Below are 24,141 nucleotides of genomic sequence, written 5' to 3' on the forward strand. Positions count from 1 at the left end.
CAGCAACAACCCCAGAAACAGCCAACAGTTGAGGCCCCTCCACAACCTTCCCTCGAAGAACTTGTGAGGCAAATGACTATGCAGAACATGCAGTTTCAGCAAGAGACCAGAGCTTCCATTCAAAGCTTGACTAATCAGATGGGACAATTGGCTACCCAATTGAATCAACAACAGTCCCAGAATTCTGACAAGCTGCCTTCTCAAGCTGTCCAAGATCCCAAAAATGTCAGTGCCATTTCATTGAGGTCGGGAAAGTAGTGTCAAGGACCTCAACCCGTAGCACCTTCCTCGTCTGCAAATGAACCTGCCAAACTTCACTCTACTCCAGGAAAAGGTGATGACTAAAATTTACCTAACAATTTCTGTGCAGGTGAATCTTCTTCCACAGGTAATTCTGATTTGCAGAAGCAGCACATTCCTCCTCTTCCATTCCCTCCAAGAGCAATTTCCAACAAAAAAATGGAAGAGGCAGAGAAAGAGATCTTGGAAACGTTTAGAAAAGTAGAGGTAAACATACCTCTGTTGGATGCAATAAAGCAAATTCCAAGATATGCCAAATTCTTGAAGGAGTTGTGCACTAATAAGCGGAAGCTTAAAGGAAGTGAACGGATTAGCATGGGCAGAAATGTCTCCGCACTGATTGGTAAATCTGTTCCTCAAATTCCTGAAAAATGCAAAGATCCAGGTACATTCAGCATACCTTGTATTATAGGGAATAGTAAGTTTGACAATGCCATGCTAGACTTAGGAGCTTCTGTTAGTGTTATGTCTCTGTCTATTTTTAATTCTCTATCTCTAGGTCCCTTACAGTCAACTGATGTGGTAATTCATTTAGCTAATAGAAGTGTTGCCTACCCTGTTGGTTTCATAGAAGATGTCTTAGTTAGAGTTGGTGAACTGATTTTCCCTGTTGATTTTTATATTTTAATTATGGAAGATGGATTTTCTCAAGGATCAGTTCCCATCATTCTAGGCAGACCTTTTATGAAAACTGCTAGAACTAAGATAGATGTTTATGCAGGCACACTATCCATGGAGTTTGGTGATATAACTGTTCATTTTAATATTCTGGATGCTATGAAATACCCATCTGAAGATCTTTCTGTATTTCGTGCTGAAATAATTGACCATGTTGTTGATGAATACATGACTGATCTTTATTCTAATCTGCATGCCTCTCACTCTTCATGCATTGAGTCTGAAATTGAACTTGATCATATGTCTGAATTTGATGCTGAGAGTGAATCTGAGAGTGATATTGATTGCATGCCTGGTGGTGGTGTTTTACCTCTTGAGATTGATTTTATAGAGTCAGATAGGACTAACCATGTTTCAGGAAGTACACATACCTCTGACTTTCTTTATGAGGTAAAGGCTGAGAAATCATCTCCTTCTACCACTGTCCAGCCGACCACACAAGAGTTGAAGCCTCTGCCATCAAATTTAAAATACGCTTACTTGGATGATAGCAAGAGTTTTCCAGTGATTATATCTGCCTCCCTTGCTGATGAGCAAGAGAAGTTGTTGTCAGTTCTCAAGAAACATAAGAAGGCTATAGGTTGGACCTTGGCGGACATTCCTGGTATTAGCTCATCCACATGTATGCATCGAATAAATTTAGAGGGTGGAGCTAAACCAGTAAGACAGCCACAGAAAAGACTCAACCCGGTGATTCTTGACGTAGTGAAGAAGGAGATAACCAAGCTTTTGCAAGCTGGAATCATTTATCCTATCTCCGACAGCCAATGGGTGAGTCCCGTCCAGGTAGTCCCGAAGAAGACCGGCCTCACAGTGATAAAAAATGAGAAGGAGGAACAAATTCCTACTCGGGTGCAGAACAGTTGGAGAGTCTGCATTGACTATAGGAGGCTGAACCAGGTTACCAAAAAGGACCATTTTCCCCTGCCATTCATTGACCAATGCTTGAACGCCTGGCAGGTAAATCCCACTACTGTTTCCTTGATGGTTTTTCTGGTTATATGCAAATTACTATTGCTCCTGAGGATCAGGAAAAGACCACATTCACCTGCCCCTTCGGCACTTTTGCCTATAGGAGGATGTCTTTCGGCCTGTGCAATGCCCCTGGTACCTTCCAGCGGTGCATGATTAGTATTTTCAGTGATTTTTTAGAAAATTGCATAGAGGTGTTTATGGATGATTTCACTGTATATGGATCCTCTTTTGATGGTTGTTTGAATAGTTTGGAAAAAGTTTTGAATAGATGCATTGAAACTAACCTTGTTCTAAATTTTGAAAAATGTCATTTTATGGTTGAGCAAGGTATAGTTTTAGGCCACATTATTTCCAATAAGGGTATTGAAGTAGATCCTGCAAAAAATTTTGTTATTTCACAATTGCCTTACCCCTCTTGTGTGCGAGAGGTGCGATCTTTTCTTGGTCATGCAGGATTCTACAGGCGCTTTATAAGGGATTTTAGCAAAATAGCCCTTCCATTGTCCAACTTGTTGCAAAAGGAGGTGGAGTTTGACTTTAATGACAGATGCAAAGAGGCTTTTGATTGCCTCAAAAGAGCGCTGACTACCACCCCCATCATCCAGGCACCCGATTGGATAGCCCCTTTCGAGCTTATGTGTGATGCATCAAATTATGCATTGGGGGCTGTCCTTGCTCAGAAAATTGATAAATTGCCCAGGGTGATATATTATGCTTCTAAGACTTTAGATGCTGCCCAAGCGAATTATACTACTACTGAGAAAGAGCTTCTAGCCATAGTTTTTGCTCTTGAAAAATTTTGATCTTATTTGCTTGGTACCCGCATTATTGTTTATACTGACCATGCAGCTCTAAAGTACTTGTTGAAGAAGGATGATTCTAAGCCTAGGTTGATCTGATGGATGCTCTGGCTCCAAGAGTTTGACTTGGAGATCCGTGATAGGAGCGGAGCACAAAATCTAGTTGTTGATCATTTGAGTCGGATCGAACGTGTATCTGACGCAGATTCACCTATTCGGGATGATTTCTCGGATGATCATTTGTATATACTGTATAGTATTTCTGACTCTCTTTCTACTCCCTGGTTTGCTAACATTGTCAATTATTTAGTTGCTTCTGTTTTTCCTCCCTTAGCATCTAAGGCCCAAAAAGATAAAATTAAAAGTGATGCTAAGCATTTTATTTGGGATGACCCCTACTTGTGGAAATTGTGCAGTGATCAGGTCATTAGACGGTGCATTCCAGATCATGAGACTGACTCAGTCCTGCAGTTCTCTCATTCTTCCGCACCGGGAGGTTATCTGGGTGTTCAAAGGACAGCTCGCAAAGTGCTTGATTGTGGTTTTTATTGGCCCACCATCTTTAAAGATGCGTGGAAGATCTGCAGCACTTGTGAGCAGTGTTAGAGAGCAAGGAATACACTTACATGGCGACAACAAATGCCTCAGCAACCTATGCTATTCAGTGAGGTGTTTGATGTCTGGGGTATAGATTTCATGGGCCCTTTTCCTGTCTCTTTTGGTTATGTTTACATTCTCCTTGCAGTTGACTATGTTTCAAAATGGGTGGAAGCCAAACCCACTAGAACTAATGATGCTAAAGTTGTTGCAGATTTTGTCAAGTCTAATCTGTTCTGCAGGTTTGGAGTACCTAAAGCAATTGTTAGTGATCAAGGAACCCATTTTTGCAACAGAACAATGCATGCCCTGCTTAAAAAGTACGGGGTGGTACACAGGGTATCCACACCATACCACCCCCAGACCAATGGACAGGCAGAAATTTCTAGCAGGGAAATCAAGAGAATTCTAGAGAAGATTGTGCAGCCAAGCAGGAAAGATTGGAGTACCAGGCTTGATGATGCTCTCTGGGCACATCGGACTGCCTACAAAGCACCCATAGGAATGTCTCCTTATCAGGTTGTCTTTGGAAAGGCATGTCATCTTCCAGTGGAAATTGAGCACAAAGCATACTGGGCAGTGAAGACTTGCAACTTCTCTATGGATCAAGCTGGTGAGGAAAGGAAGTTGCAACTGAGTGAGTTAGATGAAATTCGCCTAGAAGCCTACGAGAATGCCAAGTTCTACAAAGAAAAGACCAAGAAGTTCCATGATAGCATGATAGTTAAAAAGGACTTCATGGTTGGGCAAAAAGTGTTATTGTATAATTCTAGGCTTGGACTCATGAGTGGTAAGTTGAGGTCTAAGTGGATTGGTCCTTTTGTTGTTACTAATGTTTTTCCTTATGGTACAGTTGAGATCAAAAGCGACTCCACAGACAAGAGCTTCAAGGTCAACGGACATCGACTTAAGCCATTCCTCACGAACCCTTCTCTAGTGGACGTAGTGGTGGAAGAGACTTCCTTACTCCACCCTACTCTTCCTCCACCATGACTTAGGGAGTTTTTCTTTTCCTATCTCCTTCTTTGCTTTTACTACACTTGTCCGATTCTATTTGATGATTTAATTGTTTTTAATCTTTTAATTGTGCTACATTGAGGACAATGTGTTGTTTAAGTATGGGGGGGAGTGTTCTTTGGTTTTACTAGTTTTGTTGGTTTTGTTAATTTGTTAATGTTGTTAGTTTCGTCGGATTGTTAGTTTAATATTTTGGGTTAATTTTGTGTGCATGTATGACTTTGCATGTTTTTCTTTGAATTATAGGATATGTTCAAGAAATGGGTAATTGTTTTGAAAATAAAAGTTCTTGACATTTTGTGACTTGAAATCCTTGATTCTTCTCTATATGTCATGATAGTTTTGAAAGCTCAATTTGAAAGTGATGAGTTTACCTTTGTGAGAATTTGAGCCATCCATCATCATAATCATTTGGTGTGTTTTGCCCCATTGATTGCTTGCACAATAGCCTTGGCTTGATTCTTGTTGATGCTTCCTAATTCACATGCATATTTGGAAATGATTGAGGCAATTTTGTTCTTATAAGCTTCTAGCCAAATGGACTTACCTTGAATTAATTCCTTTGATAGCCCTTTTGAGCCTTGTTTCATTTTCCTTGTTTTGAAGCTCACTACAAGCCTTAAATGAAAAACCATGATATCACCATATCCTTAAGGAATTCTGGACCTTTGGAATTGTTTTGGGAATAAGTGTGGGGGGTTTTTGTTTCATTGGATAACTTGTTTTGTTGGCTATACTTCATGATGTATTTTGGGCCATACTTGATGTACATTGTATATTGGTTAAATGTTGGACATGCTGAATGAAATGCTGTTTCTCAAAGGATATAGAGTAAAAAAAAAAAATCGAAAATGAAAAAGAAAAGCAATAAAGTTGAGTGAATAAGATCTTAAATGGCAAAAGAATGATGAGACTCTTGGTTCTACTCTTTATGTTTAAATTTTATCTTTACTTCTTTTTATTTTCTTATTTTTTCTTATTATGCACTTATTCCCCATTGCTCCTCCATTCCTTTGGGATTTAGCCACTTATTCCATATTTTTCCATACCTTGTCCTTGGCCCCATTACAACCTTAAAAGACCTTTTGATCCTCATGTGCTTGTGTTTATGGATTGATTGTCAATTTTAGAATCTTGCCAAGTTTATGTAGTGTTTGTTTTCATGGGTGCTCTGAGGGTAAATAGTAGCCTAGACACTTGAGAGATAGAGTGTATATCTTGTGAGGCTTTATCACTTTTCATTCTTGAGCTGATTAACTATTTTGCCATGATTGGGTTGCTTGGATGATTTTCATGAATGTCTTGACTTTTCAGATCTCCTTATGTTAGATGTTACCCATTACTTTCATTCCTTGATTTTCATTGAGAAATATGTGAATGTTTTCGTTTGTCTCTCTTTGATACCCTTGGATTTTGTTCTTTGTTTCATTTTGCCCAAGAGTGCAAAAGGCTAAGTATGGGGGGTTTTGATGTGCCATCATTTTCTTCTATTTTCTAAACCCTTTTTGCACCATTTTAATTACTGATTGGTCTTAATTGTCAATTAATCAGGCAGTTTTATTATTTGGGCTCCTTTAGCTAATTTGATGTTTTTAATCTAATTTCAGGAATTAATGAAACATTGGGCTTAATCCGGATTTTGGTTATGGACTTGAAGAGGGCAAATTAAGCAGCGCTTACCTTAGTTAATTAGGAAATTTCGCAATTTTATTTTATGTTGTTCAGTGTTTATTTCGTTTTGGGCCAGAGTATTGTAATAGGGCCCAGTGACTTTGAGTGACTCTTTTTAAATAGCAGCCCTGGGATTCGTGCAAGGCATTTTGTTATGCTATTCATTATTCAGAGCTTTTGTTTTAGGGTTTTCGTTTTTCTGCTTAATGATACTATTCACGTAATGCAATTTGACGTTTTCTGTTTCTAATTACAATTTCGTTCTTGCTTCTTCTTCTACTCTCATTTACGTTTCTGTTTCATCTACATTTCTGTTCATTTACGTTTTTGTTCATTTACATTTCTGTTCATTTACGTTTCTGCTTCATGTTTCATTTGCGTTTTCTGTTTGAATCCATGGAAGGCTAGATTTTCTGGTGTTGTTTCCTTTTGAGGACAAAGCCCAACTCTCTTTGAGGTTTCGCTTGTAATGTGGTTTCCTGGCAGTTTTCCCTTCACCAGTTATCCCAAATTCGTGAATATTAATCAGTGCACGCTTCGTGTTTGATTAATTGCCTCTAAGCCTAACTTGCGTTCATGCTTAATGGACGAAGGGCTAACTGGTGTATGTGGTGCCTAATCACGTATTGAAAACCCTAAGTTGATTTTCGCTTAGTAAATTGAAATAGGGTTGGATTAAGTGGTTGACTGTTAGGGACAAATTCTCCATAACCCACGATAAGAGAATGGCTTCTGAATCAAAGGAAACAAGCTGTTTTTAATATTAGTAGTTTCGTATTCCAGTTTACTTGTTCTGCTCTTTAATCACAAAACAAACAAACCCCCCCCCAATCGTTACTGTTACTGCAAGTATATTATGAACATTTGGTTTGTCACTGCTCGTTGGGAAATGACCTAGGATCACTTCCTAGTTACTGCATTTTCATGTTTATTTGATTCGGGTACGGCCTCGATCAAGGATATTTCCACTTAGGAAAAATCCGGCTACCAACCTCCTCAATGTTCTCTTGTCCTTGTCAGAAGCCTCTCATGGGTATTTCTTGTCCTCGATGTACTGCTTGATATCAAAGTACCAAGGTTTACCATCCTGCTTTTCTTCTATCAAGCAGCAGTGCGCAGGCCTGCCGCGACATCTGAATTCGATGTACAACAAGTCCCCATGCGGGGTTAGCTGGAACAAGGATGCGAGAGTGGCCAGCGCATCGGCCATTTGATTCTCCTCTCTAGGAATGTGGTGGAAGGATATGTCATCGAAGAACTCTATCAGCATCCTGATGTAGGCCTGGTAGGGTATCAACTTATGATCCCTAATCTCCCATTCTCCTCTCAACTGGTGGATTACAAGGGTTAAGTCTCCATATACCTTGAGCAACTTGACCTTGAAGTCAATTGCCGCTAGGATCCCAAGGGCGCACGCCTTATAATCAGCCATATTGTTTGTGCAGTCAAAGCCCAATCTACTTGTGAAAGGTATACATTGATCGTCGGGGGTAACCAAAACTGCCCTAACTCCCTGGCCTAGTGCGTTGGACACACCGTCGAACCACACAATCCATTTGTCCCTATCTTCATCCTCTACCTCCTCCTCGAACAAGGTCATGATGTCCTCATTCAGGAACTCCGGATGCATAGGCTAGTAGTCATTGATAGGCTGCTGAGCCAGGTAATCTGCCAAGGTGCTTCTCTTTATCGCCTTTTGAGTGACATAGACAATGTCGAATTCTGAGAGCAAGTTTTTCAAATATGTACTTGACTGGGTCCATTTTGGACACCAACCAAGTGGTGTAGCTCAGCATGTACTGCCTTAGACGGTGGGTTGCCCACACCAAGGCACAACATGTCCTTTCAAGCAAAGAGTAGTTAATTTCACATGCTGTGAACTTCTTGCTTAAGTAATAGACGGCCCGCTCCCTCTTTCCGGACTTGTCATGCTGCCCCAGCATACACCCCATTGACTCATCCAACACAGTCATATATAGGATAAGTGGTCTTCTAGGCACCGGAGGCACAAGCACAGAAGGGTTCATAAGGCATCGCTGAATTCTTCCGAACGCCACTTGGCAGTCTTCGTCCCATTGAACAGACCGGTTCTTACACAACAGCTTGAAGAGAGGGTCACAGGTGGCAATGAGCTGCGATGTGAACCTCGCTATGTAGTTTTGACGTCCTAGGAAGCCTCGGCCTACTTCTTAGTGCGTGGCTCAGGCATTTCAAGGATGGCTTTCACTTTGTCTGGGTCCACCTCTATCCCTTTCTGGCTTACGATAAAATCGAGCAATTTTCCCAACTTAACCCCAAAAGTGCACTTGGCGGGATTCAACCTCAATCGGTACTTAAGCAGCCTCTTGAACAACTTTCGTAAGTTGACAAAGTGTTCCTCCTCGGTCCTTGATTTGGCAATCATATCATCCGTGTAGACCTCAATTTCTTTGTGCATCATGTTGTGGAATAATGCTACCATAGCCCGTTGGTAGGTTGCCCTAGCATTCTTAAACCCAAAGGACATCACTTTGTAACAGAACATTCCCCACAGGGTGACGAAGGTCGTCTTTTCCATGTCCTCCAGTGCCATCTTTTTTTGGTTGTAGCCCGAGAACCCGCCCATGAAAGAAAACAAAGCAAAATTGGTTGTCTTATCTACGAAGACATCGATGTGTGGTAAAGGAAAGTTGTCCTTTGGACTGACTTGATTTAGATCCCGATAGTCCATGCACATCCGCACCTTCCCATCCTTCTTAGGGATTGGCACAATGTTGGCAACGCATTCCCGGTATAGCGCCACGGCCAAGAAGCCGGTGTCAAATTTTTTTTTCACCTCTTCTTTTATCTTTTAGGACATCTCGGACTTCATCCTCCGCAGCTTTTTCTTGACTGGGGAACACTCGGGATTCAGAGGTAATCATTGTTGTACGACGTTGGGACTTAAGCCTGGCATATCTTGGTATGACCAAGCGAAAATGTATTGGTAGTCTTTTAGCGAAGCTACCAATTCATCTCGGATGTTCGTGGACATACTTGTGCCAACCTTCACCTTCTTTTTTCCCCCGCCATCACCCAAGTTCACAACCTCTGTTTCTTCTTGGTGTGGCTTTACTTCCCTGTCTCCTTGTTTGACCATTCTTTTTAGCTCTGGGGGAAGTCCCCAATCCTTATCTTCCTCATCCTCAACTTGGTTTACCCGTTGCTCAAAATTGACATTTAGGTCCTCGATATCATTACCTTCACAAGACTCATTCTCAGATCTGTACCATTTAATCGCAACAAAAATAAACATGAAGAAGAATGAGAATGGATGAAAGTGCAAGAACAAATGAAGAAGGATTTTATATTTATATATTTGTGGTAACAAAAGACATGCCCAAATAGGGAGACAAACCCTAAAGCCTAGACCCAGCAATAGGGTTAGGGCTAACGAATTACATCGTGTTTGCCACGGAAATTCTAGGTTTTTTGACAATTCACCCGTTCCCCAACTTGAACTCCAGAGGACACGGACGCACCCAATTTGATTGCTCTTGAGGGTTCTCTTCATGTATCATGGTGACCTGCCCTTCGCACATCCAACCCGCACTGACAAAGCTTTTGTTGATGTGACACAAGGGAACCCCTTTAACTTGCAGCCCTTGCTGATGACCCATGCTTCTTCCCCTCCTTTCTAGGGCACTCCTCCTCATGTCGGCATGCGTAGGTTCATATCCCAGTTCGAACCTTTCGCGGTTCCTCGTGAACTCTACCAAACTCACCACGCCATCGCCATTCCAGCCCAAACCCATTCCAGACTCGTATCCATGTCCCAACATTACCCTGGCTACCATTAATGCGGCCCCGGATGGGCGTGGTTGTACCAGGGGAGATTCCACATAAGCATTGCTCACCACCTCCAATGCTTGAAAGGATGTTTCCAAAGACTCCTCCGTGGCCTCCACATAAGGCGTAGAAGAAGGACAACTCATAAGAATGTCTTCTTCCCCTGAGACTATGATCAATTGCTCCTCCACCACAAATTTCAACTTTTGGTGGAGCGTTGAAGGGACTACCCCAACTGAGTGAATCCAAGGCTGTCCTAACAAGCAGCTATAGGCCGGATTGATGTCCATCACTTGGAAAATAATCTGACAGACGTGGGGTCCAATCTGGATTGGGAGATTGATCTCCCCCCTTACATCTCAGCGGCTACCGTTGAAAGCTCGCACGATCATGGAGCTTGGCCTTAGGTTTGATGCATTGAAAGGCAGTTTGTCCAACGTAACTTTGGGCATGACATTTAGGGAAGAGCCATTGTCAATAAGCACTTTGACCATGATGTGGTCCAAACACTTGACAGATACATGTGAGGCCCTATTGTGTCCCCAGCCCTCGACGGGTATTTCTTCATCGGCGAATGTGAGGTAATTATTGGTCGTGATGTTGTTGATGATGCCCCTAAAACCCTCCACATATATGTCTTGGGCTACGTGGGCTTCGTTTAGGATCTTGACCAAAAGTGCCCGATGAGGCTCAGAGTTCATGAGTAGTCCCAACAGGGAGATCCTAGCTGGGGTTTTATTGAGTTGTTCAATTACCTTGAACTCGCTCTACTGGATGATTCGCATGAACTCAGTCGCTTCTTCAGCGGATATTCCTCTTTTGCTGAAGTCCTCTTCTTCCTAACCTTCTGGTTGGGACCTCTTCATCTAGAATCGGGCTCGCCTAGCCGCTCTCTTCCACGCCCGTCTTTGCCTTCCCCTTCAGCTCTTTAGCTCTCACCGAAGGCTCGGGTGCTGCAAAGATCCGCCCACTACGAGTTATGTCGCTCATTCCAAAGATGTTTGTGACCTCGGCGGAGGATAGGTCATCTACGATGGACTCGTCCTTCCTTCTGTCGGGCCTTTGAGGGGTGTACCTCCATGGGACCGCCTTGTCACTCTTGTAGGGGAAAGGGGCAGGCTTCATAATAGGGACAGGTTGGAAACCTCAGGGCTTTTGTGTGGCAGCATCTCTGGTGAAGTGGATCACCAATGGCTTGGGTTTGCTCGGGCTCTTATCAGTCGATTGCATGCACACATCTTGCTCCCCCTTCCTTGTGTCACAAACTTCAATTAGGCCCTTGTCTATCATTCCTTGTAATAGCTCCTCTGTCATCGGGCATGTTTCCACATCATGTGATGCACCCGGATGCATCAAACAAGAATTTCCCTTATGCTTGTCAAGGAAAATCATGCCCGCTTCGTGCAACACTTCCAATATAAACCTCCTAGAGGTTACCACATCTTCCATCCGCTTTGGCCCCCGAGGTCTATACTCCTCCATCGACACCATTTGGTTGGTGATCTAGGATGGTAGCATATCAGCATATGGCATCAAGATCAGAGTGAATTCTACAGGCTTCTTTGCTGGCAAATTCCTTCCCGAATTGGTGCTTGTGCTGGGATTGGAGTTGCCAATGGGAGGAGATGGTGCGGCAAAGGAGTTTTGTGAGGGATTCCTTTGGGGTTGAGCGGGTGACTTTTGTTGGATGAGTGCCGATTTGGGAGGGTTTCCAACATTGGACGAATAGCTTGGTTGGTGTGGGGTGTATTGGTAGGTGTTGTGAGGGGTTTGTTGGGTTTTAGGCCACATTGAAGCTGAAGTTACCGCATGTGCGTCTCCCTCATTCTTCTTTGCTCCACTTGCCCCAAACCTCCTATTATTTGTGATAATGGAGGCAACATAATCAAACTTTCCCCTCCTCAAGCCTACTTCAATCCTCTCGCCCACAAATACCAAAGCTGCAAAACTAGAGGGCATGTACCCCACCATCTTCTTGTAGTAGAACATTGGCAGTGTGTCTACTATCATAGTGATCATATCTCTTTCCATCATGGGGGGTGCCACTTGTGTTGTCAGGTCCCTCCATCTCTGGACATACTCTTTAAAGGACTCATGCTTCCTCTTGCTCATATTTTGTAATTGGGTTCTGTCAAGAGCCATGTTGGTATTGTATTGGTACTGCCTAATGAAGGCCTTAATCAAGTCCTTCCATGAATGGATACGAGAAGCCTCCAAATTGGTACACTAGGTGACCGTTGCTCTAGCCAAACTCTGCATTAACAGCTTCTCATCTCTGGAGTATGCCCCCATTTTTTGACAGTACATTTTCAGGTGATTCTTGGGGCAAGTAGTCCCCTTGTACTTATTGAAATCTGGTACCTTGAACTTTGGGGGGATGACAACGTCAGGCACCAAACATAACTCTACCATGTCAGCGAAGGGTTAATCACCAAACCCTTCGACTGCCCTTAATCTCTCCTCGATGAGATCCAGCTTCTCCCTTTCCTCCACGGTCTGAGGCAGTCTCCCTACTGAGAAGTGCAGAGGTTGCAGTGGGCGGTGTTGATGAGCTCCCATGGCATTGGGCTGAGGCATACCATCAAATGTCGGTCCCTCAGCGGTGAATGTGGAGTATAGTTCAAAGTCACCCACAACATGATCTCGAGGGTCTTCATAGGGTTCCCCCATAGGCTGAGGGATGGGTGTACGTCCCAAATGGGGTTGCTGGCCCTCAAAGGGAATGGGAACGGAGTGGTTGGCGTTCTCGGTGGGCATGGGCACTGCATTGGGCAGTGTATAGTTGGGGGGTGGGCCATATGGGTAAGCATTCCTATAATGCCCCATGTATGGACTGCATGTGCTGCCTAACACCTCTCCTCCTTGACCCACCATGTCTGGGATTGGCTGGTTCGCTTGGTTATGGTGTTTACTGCTAAAAGAACAAAATACAATAAGTAATGCGACAATGAATTAAACATGAATGCATGATAATGATAAGTTGTTGAAGTATTGTACCCACGTAGAGTTTTTAGCAAAGACATAGGGTTAAATAAAACTCATTTTCATTAAAGGACAATATTGTTCATCTTGTCAAAATCAAAGCGTAAATACAAATGCCTTAGCAGCTCCTAATTATGTGGGCCATCAAATCGATCATATGCTGACAATAATCGAAAAGCCGACGAACTTCCTCGAGAAGCAAGTACACATCCACCGTTGCCTTGGCTTTGGCTAGCAGCCTTGGAAGCTCTTGACTCCCATTCAATGTGAAAGCGAACCTATCCATCCACATCATAGCTTCTCCGTGCAATGAATCTATTACTTTCTCCCTTACTTCCGTTTCCGCTTGGAGAGCCGATACTTTTTCATGTTCGTCCTCTAATCTTTGCTCATGGCCAGCAACTAGACTCAACTTCTCTCTGTATTGGTCAATGATGGCCCACATGTTCTCTTCCGTCCTACTCAACTGTTCAGACAAGCTCCTCTTTGACCTTTGACAAGCCTTTAGCTTATCCTCTAATATCATAACTTCGACTCGCGACTGGTCTCTCTCAGCCCTTCGAAGCTTGAGTTCACTGTTGCTGCCCCATAAAGCCCCTCGAAACTTGTTTCGGCCCCATTCCACTTTTCGGGCCCTCTTTGTTTCTCGTTCCAATGCTTCATCCGTGGCCATGTTGGCATCCCTCAGCTTGTCACATTCCTTTCTGACTCTGATGGATATCATCTTGAACTTTTCCTTGACTACTTGCGTTCTTTCAAGTTCCGCCTTCAAGGCTTGCACCTCTTCACTCTCCTCAGGGGTTTCAACCTCTTCCTCACTTGAAACCTTTAGCTTTGGGAGCCAAGTTATCTCTTGCGTGCGAGCCTTCAGCCACTTGTGATAGCTATTGATGATCCCATTGCTGCTTCCTCTAAGCTTCTTATCCTTCCTCTACACTACATTCCATGCTTTTTGGACTCTTTGAAGCATTCTTGCATTGGGGTCACTAAAGCCTCGTGCGATGAAAGGCGTGATACTCTCCTCCGATGGCGCTCTTCTGATGGGGCAGCCAAGTTGTCTTATGGCAAGTACGGGATTATAATTGATACAACCCCTCATCCCCATCAAGGGGATGTTTGGGAACCCTTCGCATGAGGACAAAACTCTGGCCCCTCCTTCCTTCCATTGGGGGAACCAATTAACGGATGTCCCTACCATACCAGCCAAGAGTTGCTCCCAATTTGCTTTCCCTTTCTTGGCACACATGCGGTGACCTTGTAGGGGACAAACGAGCCTACTTTCATGACGAAAAACGTGAAAGACCAGCCATACATAAAGAGCGGGTGTGCAATAGAAAATCCTTGCTCCACTCTTCTCGCATCTTCTGTCAAATGTGTCATAGGCATCAACCAACACAGCAACGATCGGACTTTCCTTACTGTGGTGATAGGCAAGGAAAGCATCGATCGCTGCTAGATCCACTAGGCCATCCACATTTGGAAAGAGGACGACTCCGAACACCAATAACGCTAAAACATCAATGAATGAGTCACATTCTCCTTAATCTGCCAAGGCTTTCGTTTTTTCCTCCAAGTGCTTCCTTGGTATCCTAACCACCCTATTTCTGTTTTGTTTTACTCGGTCCAATTCTTACATTGAGACTTTGGCCACTTTGGCTATCCTCACCATGGAGGGGTATAACCCAAAAAACAAATACGGCTTCCTTCCTCCTAGCGGGCGTCCCAAGATCCCTTCAAATTCTTCTACGGTTGGTAATAACTGAAAGTCCCCAAACGTGAAGCACCTTAACGGCTGGTCATAATATTGAACGAGGGATGCAATGGCTTCAACAGACACTTCTATCATAGCCAAATCCTAAATCTTTCCATATGTCTTGTGGAAAGCTTGACATTGGAGTTGACCCATCCGCTATCCTAACTCTTGCAAACTGGCTACTTCTAGGCTTTTGATTTTGACGTGATAGAACCATTTCTTAAAAAAGGGTGCTTGATTCGATCCCATGTTAGCTAGAATGAAAAACTCTGCTGATCAATACTTCGATACCCTATCATGGAGGAAATATGATGAATACATGAGGGAATGTTTATACTATGCATGACACGAATGCATTTTACAGACACAAGAGCTTGGAAGATCATCTCTTATTACTCGTAAACATTGGGCATCATGGTTCATTCGCAGTCATTACCATGGTGCCCTACGCATGCATTTAAGAAGGTGATGCAGACCTTTCGACTTCCCGTGACAAGATGACGAGACAAATGCAATGCATGAGTGACGACATAGTATGGGTATGCATGCGTGAGAGCACATGGTTGATAGCATGAAAAGAAACATACTAGATGAACAAGCATGGTAATGCAATCAACTAATGCTAAAACGACATAACAACATAGCAAGCACAGGAAAGACGCACACAATCATAACATCATAAAGATATGCATGGCAATATCAAGGAAACAACACATAGTGTGTTTGCTCTATGGCCCTATTTCAGGAACCTAATGGGAGGGACTAACAGTTTGCTATTCAGTGATAATTCCCTAGGTGGTTGCACATAACTTTCAATGGTCTCTAGAGATATCATCGCCTTTGATATCAAACATTATGGCGGTAGGGACTACCAGCGACAACGTATCATCAAAGAGAAAAAACTCTAGATGAGGTTTCACTGTCATCAAGCAAGTCAGAGACTCAGCATGACCACAGATTCACCTCCACTTCCTATGTTCCCTTGGACCCGGGTATAGGGCCCTTAATAACTCACTATGTGTGCAAAAGTGTAGGTGTCGTGTGTGCATCAAATAAACAAATATTTATCAATGCATGTATTAAATAAACAAGTACACCAAATACAAAAGCATCAAAGGAGTTACATGAATACAAGAACATAAAAGAAAGAAAGAGAAACAAAACAAAGAGAAAGTCATCATAAAAAATGCACACAGATCAAATGGCTTAACTCTCTAAAAAAATTCCCCAGTGGAGTTGCCAACAGTCGTAACCTACCCTTCGACGAGAGGGCGTCGCGAGACTCAAGGGTGCATCTCCCAAGGAAGGAAAACACGCGGAGTCACCACCAACGTTTATTCGAGGAAAATGTTAGAAAAACCAAAAAAGGGTCTACAAATTTTAAGAACAAAGGTTCAGGATTTGTTTACGTGCGGGGAAGGTATTAGCACCCCACGCGTCCGTCACGAGGGACGGCAGCCTTTAATCAAATGCACAAAATCATGACTTCAATATTTGTTTTTTTTTTCTTTTTTATGTCTTTTTACTTTTTGGGGTCGACAAGAGCATGGCTCTTGCTCCTACGGATCCTCAATTGCAATGAGGAACTCAGACCTACGTAGTTCTTTGAAAGCAAGAAAGTTACGTGTAACGTTGATTTTATACTTTTGACAGGTTTATTTTAACCAATAAAAGTAAAAGAGACCATTAAGGCATTGGATCTTGAACGGATTCAAGTGATTTTTGTGGATAAAAGCTTGATTATGTGTTGATTTTAGCTTTGGTTTCACTTGGTTACTTTCAAACTCATTAAAAGAGGACTTGTGAAGTAAATGACCAGTTGAAACTTTATTTTATGATGATTAACCGAGGTTACGGCACAAACGATCAGTTGAATTTTTATTTTACAATGATTAAGTGAGATTACAGCACAATTAAACGGTGGAAACTCGCATTACAATGATAAAAATGAGATTATGACACAATTAAATGGTGGAAACTCGCTTTACACAAAGAAATGAGATCACTGATGGTAAAAGAATGAAGATGAAGATGCGAAAAGCAAGAGGAGACCCCTAAGGGTGCATATAATGAATTCACAACTTCAAAAATAAAAACTAACCAGTCGATGAATGAAGAACGAACAAAGAACGGTGAAGAATAATCACGGAAACGTTATGGAAACATTACGAAAGCGCCTCGGCCTCTTTTTTTCTTCTTCTTTCTCCTTCTTCTCACTAATTTTACTCAGAACCTCTCAATATCAAGTGTTGAACCCCTTACCTCTGTCCCCTCACGCCTATTTATAGGAAATGAGGGGTAGAGGTTGCACAACAGCTCGCCCAGGCAAGCTCCGCTCGCCCAGGCGAGCTACTTGCTTCCTCCAGAAGTAACCTTGCTCGCCTGGGTGAGCCTGGGCGAGCTGGTTACTTCAACCCTAAGCTTTCTAGTGGCCCAGGTGAGCCCAAGGCTAGCCTTACAGTATTTTCCGCATTCTTTTCTGAAAAGGCCTAAAAGGTCACCAAATGACCATTTTGCCCTCTCTTTTGGGTATTGTCATACCCTAATTTCGTCCGGGGACCTTTGCTTGATGACATGCGACCTTTCTTTGGTCCTTGTGAGGTGCTTGGCATCCATCATTGGGCAATTTGTGAAATTCCAGGACATGCCGAAAAACCAAAAAAAATATATTGATGCACAATCCGTAAGTTTCCGTGACACACCGGAAATCAAATGGAAGCATCGTTGCATAATTAAGTGAGGTTCCGTAACATTCCGTAAGTCAAAAGGGAGATGATTATGTAATCCGCAAGGTTCCGTAACATTACGGAAAGAAAACAAGTATCGTTACGAGATTCGTAAGTTTCCGTAACTTTACGAAAAAAGAATCACCAAAAAAGGTAAGGGGGTGAACTTATCAAGATAGGGGTGTAAATAGCAATTCAAATCTAGGCCCTTCTAGAACATTTTGGAAGTTGGGTTGCTTAAGGAGGAAGCAACTGGGCGGCAAGCTCCTCCACGTTTTTGAAAAATGGTTTTCGGGGCTTCCGCGGCTTCCGTAATACTTCCGTAAAATTTCCGAAAACCTTGGGTAAGCATATTCCACTTAACATTGGTGAAAGGGAAGAGAAAAAAGATGAAAATCAAATTCGAAAACAGTTCCGTAAGGCTTCCGTAACTTTTCCGTAAAATACGAAAAGGGGGGTGAACTTAGTAATTCGGGTGCGCTTAGAAATCTTCTTCATTAAGTCTTTGGGCGGCAAGCACCTCCCTTTTTTCTATAAATAGGGGAGGGGGGAGCTGTTTCAAAATGTTCAGCCCCTTTGGCACTTCTCTCTCTTTCGAATTTGCTTGGAAAAATCGTTTCCGTGAAGAAAATCTAAGCCGAGGCGCTTCCGAAACGTTTCCGTAACGTTTTCCGTGAAGAATTTCGCAAAGGTTTCAACCGTTCTTCGACGTTCTTCATTCGTTCTTCATCGTTCTTCGATCTTCAACGGGTAAGTACCTCGAACCAAGCTTTTCGATTCATTCTATGTACCCGTAGTGGTCCACATTGTGTTTCGTGCATTTTTATTCTCGTTTTGTTTACTTTTTATACCCCCTGTTGACGTGCTTAAGCCATTTTACTTAAGTCATTTCTCGCTTAACTTAAAAATAAAATAAATTTCCATCGAACGTTTGAATTGTATTATCCATTAACTTCGGTTAAAATAAATTCCGACCGTTCGGTCGTGCCGTAACCACGTTGGAAATCAAAAAGAGGTAAAAAATAATATAATAATCAAAAAGACATCTTTTAGTAAAATAAAGCGGAAAATCAATCGGACGTTTTCTCTTTGGGATTTCTCATTCTTAATCGAATTGATTAATAACTAAAGTGAAACTAAAGGCTAAAATCAATTCGCCTAGTCAAGCTCGTCCATAAAAATAGGCTTTTGAAGTTTGTCATTTCATTTTCTCACTAAGTAAAATGGATCATTTTTAAGGTCCAACGCCTTAAAATGATCACCTCTTAAAGTAAAAAAGAATCACTTGATAAGAAAGAACTACGTAGGTCTGATTTTCTCATCCCAAAATTGAGGAATACGTAGGAGCAAAGGGAAACACCCTTGTCGACCACAAAAAAAGGAAAAAATATAAAGGGTATAAAGGATATAAGGACATAAAAGGGAACGTAAAAATCAAAGTCATGTTTGCACATTCGATTAAAGGCTGCCGTCCCTTGGGACGGACGTGTGGGGTGCTAATACCTTCCCCGTGCGTAAATACAACTCCCGAACCTTTCACTTAAAAGTTCGTAGATCGTGTCTTTTTCCGGTTTTTCCGACGTTTTCCTCAAATAAACGTTGGTGGCGACTCCGCGCGTATTCCTTTCACGGAACACGCATCCCGCGAGTCTTGCGTCGCCCTCCCGCCGAAGGGTAGGTTGCGACAGTTGGCGACTCCACTGGGGACTGTTTTTAGAGAGTTAGGCCATTTAATCTTGTGCAAATTTTGTCATGACTTACTCCTTTGTTGGCTTCCCCTTATTATGTTCTTGTATATATAACTCTTTGATGCTTTTAGTGCATTTTTTTGTATGCATGAGGTAAATATTTATTCATTTGATGCACACAAACACTAACACTATTTGCACACACGGTGAGTTGAAAAAGGGCCCTATACCCGGGTTCGTGGGAACATAAGGAGTGGAGGTGAATCCGTGATCATGCTAGGTCTCCGACTTGCTTGATTACAGTGAACCCTCATCTAGAGTTTTTCTCTTTGAAAACATATTGTTGCTAGTAGTCCCTACTGCTGCAGTATGTTCTTCGAAGGGGATGATACCTCTAGAAACCATCAAGAGAGATATGACTACCTTGGGGGTTATCACTAAAAGCCTAGTTAGCTCTTTCCCTTATAGGTCCCTTAAATAGGGGCACGGAGCAAACACGCTGCGTGCCATTTTTCGCACTATCATGCATAAGTATCATATACCCTCTTGCTTATATTTGTTTGTGAATATTGTCGTACTATGTACATCCCCGTGTTGTGCCTTTCGCATATGCATCATGCGTGGGTTTCGTCTTTGATCCCCTCACTTTAGCAAACCAACGGAGGGTCCGTGTCGCCTTCTTAAAAAACATACGTTGGGTGCCATGCTGCCCAAACGTTGTATCCAAGAAGGAAACAATCTCTCGGGCTCCCGTATTCGTAAATTGCATCTGTGTCATATGCATTTCTTCATGCATTCATCCATTCCACCCATGATAGATGTCGGAGTTTTGATTCGCACTAGATTTTATTTCACTTTAGTAAAACATGGGATCAAGTCAAAAGCCTTCGCTTAAAAAGAGGTTCTATCAAGTCAAAATCAAGAGCTAAGAGGTCACCAGTTTACGAAAGTTGGGGCAATTAATGGGTCAACTTCAACGGCAAGCCTTCCGCAAAGCCTATGGTAAGATTTGGGACCTAGCTAGGGTAGAAGTCTCCATGGAACCGATTGCATCCCTTTCCCAGTATTATGACCAGCCCCTAAGGTGCTTCACATTTGAGGACTTCCAGCTAGTGCCGACTGTGAAAGAGTTTGAAGAAATCCTGGGATGCCCACTGGGAGGAAGGAAGCCATATCTTTTCTCTGGGTTCTATCCCTCCACGACAAGAGTTGCCAAGGTGGTGAAAATCTCAGCACAAGAGTTGGACCGTGTAAAGCAAAACAGGAATGGGGTAGTCGGAGTACCAAGGAAGTGTTTGGAGGAAAGGGCAAAGGCCTTGGCAAATCAAGGCGAATGGGCTTTCTTTTATTGACATCTTGGCGCTTTTGATCTTTGGAGTTGTCCTCTTTCCGAATATGGAAGGGTTAGTGGACCTAGCAGCGATTGACGCTTTCCTCGCCTTTCATCATGGCAAGGAAAGCCCGGTCGTCGCCATTTTGGCCATGTATGACACGTTCGACCGGGGATGTGAAAAAAGCGGCGCAAGAATTGTTTGTTGTGCACCAACTCTTGGCTAGCATGGAGGGGCGTCTGTTAAATGGTTCCCTCGCTAGAAGGAAGGAAGAATCAGGATTCTATCTTCATGCGAAGGGTGTCCCATGAGAGGAGTGCCATCGCCCGGTCGTCGCCATTTTGGCCATGTATGACACGTTCGACCGGGGATGTGAAAAAAGCGGCGCAAGAATTGTTTGTTGTGCACCAACTCTTGGCTAGCATGGAGGGGCGTCTGTTAAATGGTTCCCTCGCTAGAAGGAAGGAAGAATCAGGATTCTATCTTCATGCGAAGGGTGTCCCATGAGAGGAGTGCCATCAGACGAAAGCATCATGCCTTTCATCGCACGAGGTTTCAGTGACCACAACGCGAGGGTACTCCAAGGAGTTCGCAAGGCATGGGATGTGGCGGGAAGAAAGGACAGAGAGCTTAGGGGAAGCAGTAATGGGATCATCGGCGGCTATCATAAGTGGCTGAGAGTCCGAACACAAGGACTGGATTGGCTCCCAAATCTAAAGACTGTGAGAGACGATGAGGTTAAAGCTTCGGAAGAAAGTGATGAGGTACAGGCCCTAAAGGCAGAGCTTGAAAGAGCCTGGGTAGTCGAAGAGAAGTTCAAGTCCATAGCCATCAAAGTCTGAAAAGAGTATGATGAACTAAGGGATGTCAATATGGCCACCGATGAAGCCTTGGAATGAGAAACCAAGAAGGCCCGAAAGGAAGAACACGACCAAAGCAAAGTTTTGAGGGGCTTTATAGGGCAGCAATAGTGAGCTCAAGCTCCGAAGAGGTGAAAGGAATCATCACGGGTCAAAGGCATGATCTTGAAGGACGAGCTAAAGGTTTGCCTTAGGTCGAAAAGAAATTTGTCCCAACAGTTAAGCGAGACTGAAGGGAATATGTGGGCCATCATCGATAAGTGCAAAGAGAAGCTAAATCTAGCGGCGACTCACGAGCAAAGGCTAGAGGATGAGTACGCCAAGATATCAGCAGAAAGGGAAGCAAGGGAAAGGGTAATTGATTCATTGCACCAAGAGGCAACAATGTGGACGGACCGATTTGCTCTTACTTTGAACAGGAGTCAAGAACTTCCCCCATTGCTAGCCAAGGCCAAAGCAGTGGCGGACACCTACTCCGCCCCCGAGGAGATCCACGGACTTCTCAGCTATTGTCAGCATATGATAGACTTAATGGACCATATGATTAGAAACCGCTAGGAAGTTTGTATTGTCGCTCAGATCTTGACTAGTTATAAATTTTTGAAAAAAATGAGTTTATCCCACGTTTTTACTCCAAAAATCAGTGCGAATCAAGTCACTCCCACATTTTATCTCTAGCATGCATTGTATGTTGGTCTCGTCCTTTGTCATAGGAAGCCGGAAGGTCCATATCACCTTCTTAATTGTACACATGGGGCACTGCGCCCCCAAATGCGCAAGTAAGAAGAGATAATTTTCCGGGCTCTCGTGTCCGTAAAATGCATTCATATCATGCATCGCATAAGCATCTCTTCATAACATCATAATGAACATATCGTTCCTGCATTTGTCCGTTATCATATTCCAGCCTCACATTTTGCATGAGTCATGGCATCATCATGCATATGCGTTCAACAAACTTTTTGATCTGCAAAATTGCATACCATTTGTTTTCATGTTTGCTCATCCTTGTGTTTTCCTCTACAAAAACAAAAAAGGGAAGCGTGAAACTTCACACTACATTCTTAGTTGCATGTGTTAGGCACCATGAGCCAACCATGTTGGGATCATAAACCCATTTCTAAAAAAAAAAAAACAACAAAAAGGAATTTTGCAGCAAAAAGCCTGTAGGGTTCACCCCAAATTCCGTTGTCATATGCTAAACTTGATCCCATATCTACTTGATAATTCAATGGTAGCCATAACCCTAGCCAAGGTTCATCAACCTCCATTTCTCCGAGAATACGACTCGAACGCAACGTGTGCTTGTCATGGAGAAGCCCCGGGGCGTTCCATTGAGCATTGTAGGGCTCTGAAGCGTAAGGTGCAAGGTCTAATTGATACGGGCTGGCTGAAATTTGAGGAGAATCGCTTGTTGAATCCTAACATTGACAAGCAACACCATACATGGGGCAATTCTGGAAGCTGTTGTTATGACTCATCAGGATTTTCAAGTTTATGCCATAAACCACAGTTACAATGTTAAATGATATGGATAAAATGGACATCCTCTCACGAACACATCTTTGCTTATTCAACTTCCACCGTAATGTGAGTGTAAGCCATTGGTCTGTTTGCTCAAGCAACCTGCGCTCCTGAGTGTTGACTTCCAAGACCGTTCAATCAGAGATTACTCATCTTGCACGTTGGTAGGGGTACCGTAAAACAACGAGCAAAGTTCAAAACAAATAAGTTTCAAAATAAAAAATAAGTTTCAAAATAAAAAATAAAAAGGCATTTGATTGACTGTGTTTTCAAGTAAAAATATAGACGTTCATGTGACCTCATTTTGTCTTTTTAGAGAGAAGTGAGTTATCAAGAATAGGATGTTGGACAAATGGCCTCAGTTACCTTAAGAAAAAGGGGGGTTGAATTAAGATGCAAAGACTATTCCCCAATTGAACTATCACTCTCTCTTTTCGGATTAACAATGCACACAGGGATAACCCTTCCCTTGTGTTCAGGAATCCTCTACAACAAGAGACCCACGGTCTCTTAATCCCTTTTCAGAAATAAGAAGAAGAGAAGAAGAGGTCTCTTGTAAAAGAGGTAGATTGTAAAATGAAGATCAATAAAAAATTCCTTATTGAATAAGCAAGTGGTTGACCAAGGAATCTTTTTGAGAGGATAAGACATTTCAGTTCAGAAAAACTCTTGATCTTTCGAGAGGATAAAACTGTTTGGGCAATGAAAACTCTCTTTAAAACATTTGAATGGCCATTCATAAAACATTTGAATAGATATGTCTCTTGGAAATTATTTTCTGAAAATCCCCTCTGGTAATCAATTACAAGACTTATGTAATCGATTACAGGTTTTAAAAATTTGAATTAAAACATTTTCAACTGCTGGTAATCGATTACCAGAGAGCAAATCTCAATTTGAAATGATAGAATTCTTTGGTCAAACCTTTTGTTTTTCAATTTGGAAACTTCTTCCTAAGATTCTAGAGATCAACTTGATCATATATCTTGATTTCTTGTCTCAAATAAAACTTAGAAGCACTTGATCCTTCGGCATCATCAAAACATCAAAATATCTTGCTTCTACATAGGAGTCATTTGACTTAATCCATCAAAAAATCCTTCAACTATTTCTCGTCCTTGGAAAATTCTTTTTGCAAGAATCAACTACTTCTTTCATTCTTCCTCACTACGAGGCTATGAAAACAAGACAACGATTGGTACCTCAAAGCCTTACACTGGGGCAATGAGGGGCATCGTGCATGAGCCTCAAGTGAACCTAGGGGCAGATTAGAAGTTCTCACCCAATAGGTTCCCTCCTACAAGGTCATGACGAAAGACAACGATTGGTACCTCAAAGCCTTACACTGGAGCAATGAGGGGCACCGTGCATGAGCCTCAAGTGAACATAGGGGCCGATCAAAAGTTCTCACCCATCGATGTTTTTAACAAAA

At 42.6% G+C, this 24,141-nt stretch overlaps 1 protein-coding gene across 1 annotated transcript; it reads right to left on the reverse strand.

Moving 5' to 3' along the window:
• Positions 1-7,065: 7,065 nt before the first annotated feature.
• LOC100795814 (uncharacterized protein Mb2253c-like) lies at positions 7,066-7,668 on the reverse strand. Its single transcript, XM_006589997.1, has one exon. The coding sequence runs from the start codon at positions 7,666-7,668 to the stop codon at positions 7,066-7,068; it is 603 nt and encodes a 200-aa protein (XP_006590060.1).
• Positions 7,669-24,141: the final 16,473 nt, after the last annotated feature.

This window comes from Glycine max, chromosome 10 (genome assembly GCF_000004515.6).
Source record: "Glycine max cultivar Williams 82 chromosome 10, Glycine_max_v4.0, whole genome shotgun sequence".
Classification (NCBI taxonomy): domain Eukaryota; kingdom Viridiplantae; phylum Streptophyta; class Magnoliopsida; order Fabales; family Fabaceae; genus Glycine; species Glycine max.

Coding starts and splice junctions, on each gene's coding strand:
- LOC100795814 (XM_006589997.1), bottom strand. CDS start 7,668: ATGCATCCGGAGTTCCTGAATGAGGACATCATGACCTTGTTCGAGGAG.